The sequence below is a fragment of the Anomaloglossus baeobatrachus genome, chromosome 6 (assembly GCF_048569485.1).
Source record: "Anomaloglossus baeobatrachus isolate aAnoBae1 chromosome 6, aAnoBae1.hap1, whole genome shotgun sequence".
NCBI lineage: Eukaryota > Metazoa > Chordata > Amphibia > Anura > Aromobatidae > Anomaloglossus > Anomaloglossus baeobatrachus.
The window spans coordinates 546,033,331-546,041,954 of NC_134358.1; the positions used below are offsets into that span (position 1 = coordinate 546,033,331).

Sequence of the window (8,624 nt, forward strand, 5' to 3'; positions counted from 1 at the left end):
CAATGGGGCGAAAGGGGTATAATTTGAACTTTTAGGTATTTTTATTTTTTTTTTCATTTTTGAAAACTTTTTTTTAAACGTTTTTTTTATTTTACTATTCCCCCTAGAGGGCTATAGGGATCAGCAGTCTGATTGCTTGTTCCTTTCTCACAATCATGACCTTAGTCATGTCACCTACAGGAGTCATCACATGACCCTGTGCTACCATGACCACCACCAGATCCACATGATCACATCACGTGACTTCCGGTATCGGCCTGTGAGTAATCTCCTACCGCCATCGCCGTTAATATGGTGCTGTCACATCTATATAGCGCCATTTAAAGGGCTAACAGGTACGGGTGGATAGTGATTTAACTAGTACCTTCTAAGCACACGTCAGGTGTATAAATAAGCTCACATTTGCGCGGATCCCCGCCTGCAGTCCGCACTATGACCACTAAGACGTAACTTTATTGCCCACTGTCGTTAAGGGGTTAAGGGCTTCCAATACATACACCTGGGTCTTGGTATTAAGACTTTGTCTGTGAAGATCAACCTTTCCTCAAGGTGTCTCCCATTTGCACAGTTAACTACTTGTCTGCTGTTTCCAGGACATCTTCCTGTCTGTCTGTGGCATCCAGGTCAACAGTTACCTGTCTGCGGTTTCCAGTACTACACTACCTTTCTGCGGATTTCATTATTGCTACCTACTTGCCTGCGGTTTCCAGTATTGCACTATCTGCCTGCATTTACAGTATCGCTACCTATCTGAATGCAGTTTACAATATCGCACTACCTGCCTGCAGTTTCCAGTATCATTCTACCTACCTGCGGTATCTAGTATCGTATCCAGTATTTCACTACCTGCTTAGAGTTTCCAGAATTACATCATTACAGTCCCTGCCTGCTGTTTCCAGCATTGCACTACTTGCCTACAGTTTCCAGTATTGGTCTACCTGCCTGCGGTTTCCAGTATTGCACAACCTGCCTGCAGTTTCCAGTATCGCACTACCTGCCTATGGTTTCCAGTATTGCACTACCTGCCTGCAGTTTCCAGTATTGTAGTACCTGCCTATGGTTTCCAGTATTGCACTACCTGCCTGCAGTTTCCAGTATCACACTACCTGCCTGCTGTTTCCAGTATCATGCTACCTGCCTACTGTTTCCAGTATCATGCTACCTGCCTGCAGTTTCTAATATCACGCTGCCTGTCTGCGGGTTCCAGTATCATGCTACCTGCCTGCGGTTTCCAGTATCATGCTACCTGCCTACTGTTTCCAGTATCATGCTACCTGCCTGCAGTTTCTAATATCACGCTGCCTGTCTGCGGTTTCCAGTATCATGCTACCTGCCTGCGGTTTCCAGTATCATGCTACCTGCCTGCGGTTTCCAGTATCATGCTACCTGCCTGCAGTTTCCAGTATCACACTACCTGCCTGCTGTTTCCAGTATCATGCTACCTGCCTGCTGTTTCCAGCATTGCACTACCTGCTTGAAATTTCTAGTATCATGCTACCTGCCTGCGGTTTCCAGTATCATGCTACCTGCCTGCAGTTTCTAATATCACGCTGCCTGTCTGCGGTTTCCAGTATCATGCTACCTGCCTGCGGTTTCCAGTATCATGCTACCTGCCTGCGGTTTCCAGTATCATGCTACCTGCCTGCGGTTTCCAGTATCATGCTACCTGCCTGCTGTTTCCAGTATCATGCTACCTGCCTGCGGTTTCCAGAATCATGCTACCTGCCTGCAGCTTCCAGAATCATGCTACCTGCCTGCAGTTTCCAGAATCATGCTACCTACCTACAGTTTCCAGTATCGCACTCCCTGCCTGCGGTTTCCAGAATCATGCTACCTGCCTGCAGTTACCAGAATCATGCTACCTGCCTGCGGTTTCCAGTATCATGCTACCTGCCTGCGGTTTCCAGAATCATGCTACCTGCCTGCAGTTTCCAGAATCATGCTACCTGCCTGCAGTTTCCAGAATCATGCTACCTGCCTGCAGTTTCCAGTATTGCAATCCCTGCCTGCGGTTTCCAGAATCATGCTACCTGCCTGCAGTTTCCAGAATCATGCTACCTGCCTGCAGTTTCCAGAATCATGTACCTGCCTGCAGTTTCCAGAATCATGCTACCTGCCTGCGGTTTCCAGAATCATGCTACCTGCCTGCAGTTTCCAGAATCATGCTACCTGCCTGCAGTTTCCAGAATCATGCTACCTGCCTGCAGTTTCCAGAATCATGTACCTGCCTGCAGTTTCCAGAATCATGCTACCTGCCTGCAGTTTCCAGAATCATGCTACCTGCCTGCGGTTTCCAGAATCATGCTACCTGCCTGCGGTTTCCAGAATCATGCTACCTGCCTGCAGTTTCCAGAATCATGCTACCTGCCTGCAGTTTCCAGAATCATGTACCTGTCTGCAGTTTCCAGTATCGCTCTAGCTGCCTGCAGTTTCCAGTATCACACTACCTACCTGTGCTTTCCAGACCCTCTGCAGTCTGAGCTTTACCTGCATCACCCATCTGCTCCACCTGGCCTGTGTGCCCACCAGGACCCTGCTCTTGGAGGATCCCCCTCAGTGCCCCATGAATATGGGAAAAAAAACCAAAATAAATGGTTGCATGCTCCATTGGATGGCGCAGAATACGAGCAAAGTGCATTACTTCTATAGACTAGCCTCGTACATAGGGCTGACATACATACATAACTCCAGTATCACATGATAATCACAAGTATTGAGCCATCACTCACTCTGCATGGAATGATCCTATATTTAAAGGGCCAGCTTCCTCACTGGCTGTCATCACTCAGGCTGATGTGCTATTTTTATAGAGATTTGGGGCAAGGGGCAGAAAGACACAAACTTTCAGGACACACTTGTGTGAGGATCCCTTACTATCAGCAGACAAGTTCGCCTCGGTTTCAAGGCTCCTCCCTCTCGCTGGAGAGGAGGGCAGCGGGGAGCCTGGAAACAGCCCAGATGAGTTGAAGGATTGATACAAATGTATCAGAGTGAGTTCCGCTCTTCTCCCGACTGCAGCCACAGAGGAGCCCAGCACCGGGAGGCGATCATCCCCAGCCAGAGCGGCGCTCACAGCTACTCCGAGGCTTCATGCTGCACCCACACAACTCCCATGGCAAGGGATCCTGGCAGCAGCATGGCACAGCGGGGCTCCCATAAACTTTGCAGTGTGCTGGCGCTGCTGTGTGCCAGCCTGGCAGTGCAGGCGCAGTATAATGGAGAGAAGGGCATCTCCATCCCGGACCATGGATACTGCCAGCCCATCTCCATCCCCCTCTGCACGGATATTGCCTACAACCAGACCATCATGCCCAATCTGCTGGGGCACACCAACCAGGAGGACGCCGGGCTGGAGGTGCACCAGTTCTACCCCCTGGTGAAGGTCCAGTGCTCCCCAGAGCTGAAGTTCTTCCTGTGCTCCATGTATGCTCCTGTGTGCACTGTGCTGGAGCAGGCTCTGCCCCCATGCAGGTCCCTGTGTGAGAGGGCCAGGCAGGGCTGCGAGGCGCTGATGAATAAGTTTGGCTTCCAGTGGCCTGAGAGTCTGAGGTGTGAGAAGTTCCCAGTGAATGGGGCAGGGGAGCTGTGTGTGGGGCAGAACATCTCAGACAAGGGCACCCCAACCCCAGCTGTGCCCGTGCTATGGACCAGCAACCCCAACATCAGATCGCCCCACAGGGACAAATTCTCCTGCCCCAGGGCACTCAAGGTGCCAGCTTATGTCAACTACCACTTTTTGGGAGAGAAGGACTGTGGTGCCCCTTGTGAGGCTGGCAAAGTGCACGGGCTGATGTATTTTGCCCCCGAGGAATTACGCTTTTCCCGCATTTGGATAGGGATCTGGTCAGTACTTTGTTGTGCGTCCACCCTGTTCACAGTCCTCACCTACCTGGTGGACATGAAACGCTTTAGCTACCCGGAGAGACCCATCATCTTCCTCTCCGGGTGCTACACCATGGTGGCTATCGCCTATATTGCTGGTTTCCTTCTAGAAGACAAAGTGGTGTGCAACGACAGGTTCTCAGAGGATGGCTTCAAGACGGTGGTCCAGGGCACCAAGAAAGAGGCCTGCACCTTCCTCTTCATGATGCTTTACTTCTTCAGCATGGCCAGTTCCATCTGGTGGGTCATACTCTCACTCACTTGGTTTTTAGCAGCTGGCATGAAATGGGGACATGAAGCCATTGAAGCAAATTCCCAATACTTCCACTTGGCAGCTTGGGCAGTGCCAGCTATCAAAACCATCACCATCTTGGCCGTGGGGCAAGTTGACGGAGATATTCTCAGTGGCGTTTGCTTTGTTGGAATAAACAACGTGGATGCCCTACGTGGATTTGTCTTGGCCCCACTTTTTGTTTACTTGTTCATTGGCACTTCTTTCCTCCTGGCTGGTTTCGTGTCCCTCTTTCGGATCAGAACCATTATGAAACACGATGGCACCAAAACCGAAAAGCTGGAGAAGCTTATGGTGAGGATAGGCATCTTCAGTGTCCTCTACACCGTTCCGGCCACCATTGTTATTGCTTGTTATTTTTACGAACAGGCTTTTAGGGAACAATGGGAGAAAAGTTGGGTCAGCCAAAGTTGCAAGACCTACGCTGTGCAGTGCCCCAGTACCAACCATCCGCCCATGACGCCGGATTTTACCGTCTTCATGATCAAATATCTCATGACCTTAATTGTAGGGATAACCTCTGGTTTTTGGATTTGGTCTGGCAAAACTCTTAATTCTTGGAGAAAGTTTTATACGAGACTCACCAACAGCAAACAAGGAGAAACAACAGTGTGACCCCCGCCACCTCCGGCCCTTCCTTCCCTTCTTGTACACTGTATATGTTTTCTTGTAAATAACAAACCTGTAACATTTTGTAAGTATATTTTGTATTTAAATGACAACAGATCATACCTTTTTTAATGTAGGATGTTCTAACTATTGCTGGGGGGATCTATGGCTGCTGGGTTCTTTATGGGGTTCTTTTTTTTGTCTTTTGCAAAGCCATCAACTTGGAGAAAATAAGAAAAAAAAGTATGCTTTATTTTTATGGGGCGGGTGGGTGATGGGTCTTGACTCTTTAAGAATAAGGACTTTGATAGCACTTGTAAGCAGCTTCTTATCTAGCTTAATAAGATACCTCTCTGCCTCAGCTCACTACCCCCCACCAGTTTAAAGACCTTTGACCTTCTTCAGACCAGTATGGATTTTTTTTCCATTGGTAACAAGTTGGTACCACCACAGTAGCAATCCCGACTATGGCCATAAAAGCTCGAAATGACAATGAACAGCTTACTGAATGTATTTCTTTTTCATTATTATTATTTTTAACGCCAATATACTTTCAAGGACCCCTAGTAATGGGTTTTCATAAATTTTTGGCCACCAAATTTTTAATATAAGTGGCCATTGAGTATATGGCTAATATATTAAGCTGCATTGAATAACTTGGTTAGGAACCAGATTTTCTTGTGGGGTAAATCTCCATATAAGCCCCTTGTGTTTGGACCCCTCCAGCCAACTGGGGGCTTCTCCCTATTGATTCATTCACTGCAGTCTGGAAGTTGAGCCTTTTGTTGAATGCACTCTTTAGACCCGCCTTTGTTAACCTTTTCAACCCCTGTTACAATCTGCTTGGAATATCCAACCCGATTGATTTAACTAGATAATTGCCAGTGCAGGCCTAATTAATTGTTCAGGAGAAACATGGAGTGGGGGGTATAATTAAGAGTCTGTGGAGCCAGATAACAGTGGCCCCAAATAATGCATTATTTAGACATCTCCCTTCCTGCATAGCAGTGTGTTAATGGCATCAGGGTGTGGAGCAAATTTGACACAGAATGAATGCAATTTTGCTTTGTTTGTGGTTAAAAGCTCGTAATGGGCGCTTTAAAAATCGTCTGAGACTATACAATGGAGCCAGTAAGTCATCAGAATACTCTACATTTTTTTATTTATTTATTTTTTTTTTACTCCTTTAAAATAAGCTAAAAGATTAGATTTTTTTTAAATACTTTTTTTCATTATTTTTTTGCTATTTTCTAAAATAAAACTGGGGGTGATTTATCAGTTCTATTATTTGCTTTCTTTAATATAAACAAAATGCTTCAGGATGATATTGTTCAAGTTTCTGACTTTATTTCCAGATATGTCTTTTTTATTATATCACGAAAAGCTGATGTCAAGCTGTATTGGTCTCCAAATTTCAATAAGTATTTCTGATTATTTTTTTTTATTTTTAATATACTATTTGTATGTTTTCATGCCCTGAACGAAAATGCAATGTGTTTTTTTCCCTCTTTCTTATAGTATTTTTTTGTTTGTTTGTTTGTTTGCTTTCAAAAGATCATTTATATTTATAGAGAAATAGTTTATATATACATATATCATTTTTAATTTCTTTGCAATAAATACAGAATCAAGGACTGGTTCTAGGTGCATTATTTTGGGTAATTGGAAGCCTAAGTGATTTCAGAGAAATGTGGCAGATTAAGCAATGTTTACAAACAAAATATCAAAATATTTTGTGATTGTTTATCCTAAATAGTTTACATTGTCTTTAAAATATTCCTTATCTGTTATAGTATGACTTAAAAAAATATATTGTTCCTTCTCTATTTTACTGGTGGCAATAAAATTCCCTCCTGAAAAAAAAAAAATCTATAAACAAATATATAGAAACACCTAATAGTAATATGAATGAATATTAGTCACACATGGCACATAAACACATATACATAACCCAAATATTATAGTATGATATTATACATTAATCTATGCTCATACATGCAATATATATATATATATATATATATATATATATATATATATACATATATATATGTGTGTATATATATAAAATATATATATATCTATATATATATAGATATATATATATCTGGCAACGGTACAATATATATGTACATATGTGATGTTCTATATATAAAAAGTATTATATATAGATAGCAACAGTATTTTATATATATATATATATATATATATATATGTATATATATATATATATATATATATATATATATATATATACATACATATATATGAACATAGATTAATTTTATTTTAATACACCATACTATACTATATGGATCATATATATGTTTTCATGTGTTATGTGTGGCTAATATTCACATTATTTATTGTATTGTTGTGTGTGTGTGTATATATATATATATATATATATATATATATATATATATATGTGTAATATACACACACACACACACATATATATCTATATATATATAGTTTTATTTATATATATATATATATATATATACAAAAAATAAATATATATATAAATAAATATATATGCATACATAAAATAATATTGAGATATATATAAATGTGTGTGTGTGTATATATATATATATATATATATATATAAATATATGTGTGTACATTATATGTAAATATGTCTACCAGCAGATTTATGATACTATAATCATATCTCAGAGTGTTTATATATATATATATATATATATATATATATATATATATATATACATACACAAGTCCATTTAGTGCTTTAAATTCTATACTTATATTCTATAGTGTTTTATATATTTATATTTATATATTTTTTTGTATTTTTGTAATTCTGCTATTGATACGTTGGTTGCTATGAATGTTTTTTTACCCTTTATTTTTTTCTATAGTGATTTCAGAATTTAATTGGACTTAAATGGAAAAAAAAAAAAACCATGAAATGAAAATATGGTTCCCACCTTATCTTATTTAAGTGACTTAGGTCTAACCAATTCTGAAATCCTGCAGCCAGCATTCTGACCTACATTATATATACTGTATATCTTTTTTGTCACGTGTATACATAGCGTCTTTTAGTCACCAGATCTGTCTGGACTTCGTGGCAGAATACCTTCACCACAGTTTCCAGGAGGGTCTAATGCCCCCCCCCCCCTCCCTCCCAGTCTATTGGGATTTTCAGGAGACCTCAGTCTTGACAAAAAGGTTAACTGTCCATCATACCAGTCAATATAATAAACTATGCAAGTGATTCCTTTGGAAGTGTAACTGTCAGTTTCTACTGAGTTCCCCATCCTATGCCCAAGGCTTTAGAAATCAGATTAGTTGACAGCCCGTCCTCCATGTATTACGTGCAGTATGGAGGAAGCTTTTACTCTGTGCAAATGACTTTAAAAATGACAGTACACGTAAATATCCCAAACTTTGTTTAAGTTTCCAAAACCCTTTAATAATGTTCATATTTTTTTAAAAAAATATGATATTTTTCTTATTTATTACAAACATTTCCAATAAGTTTTACATTTTTATTTTATATATATATATATACATAGATTTTTTTTATATATATTTTTTTAACTTTTGTTTTTTACATTTGCAGCTAGACGGTTCCACTTGCTCTACATGATCCTTTTTTTTTTTCTAAAATGTATAGATGCAGTTTTTACAAAAATCCATGAAAAATACATTTAATGAAAATACAAATAATAGCTCCATGCAGTTACAATTTTATTATATATTTTTATTTATTTATTTAAGTCCTAAACAACTGAAAAGGTGAATATAGTGTTTGTTATGTTGTCTATTAAGAATTTATTATTGTGTAATTCTACTCTAGAATTTTGTATAT

General features: G+C 40.4%; 1 protein-coding gene across 1 annotated transcript; it reads left to right on the plus strand.

Annotated features, from left to right (window-relative positions):
• Positions 1-2,961: 2,961 nt before the first annotated feature.
• Positions 2,962-6,491, plus strand: FZD1 (frizzled class receptor 1). The gene has a single exon (XM_075315634.1). It carries the CDS (start codon positions 2,981-2,983, stop codon positions 4,787-4,789), a length of 1,809 nt encoding a protein of 602 aa, XP_075171749.1. The 5' UTR covers positions 2,962-2,980; the 3' UTR covers positions 4,790-6,491.
• Positions 6,492-8,624: the final 2,133 nt, after the last annotated feature.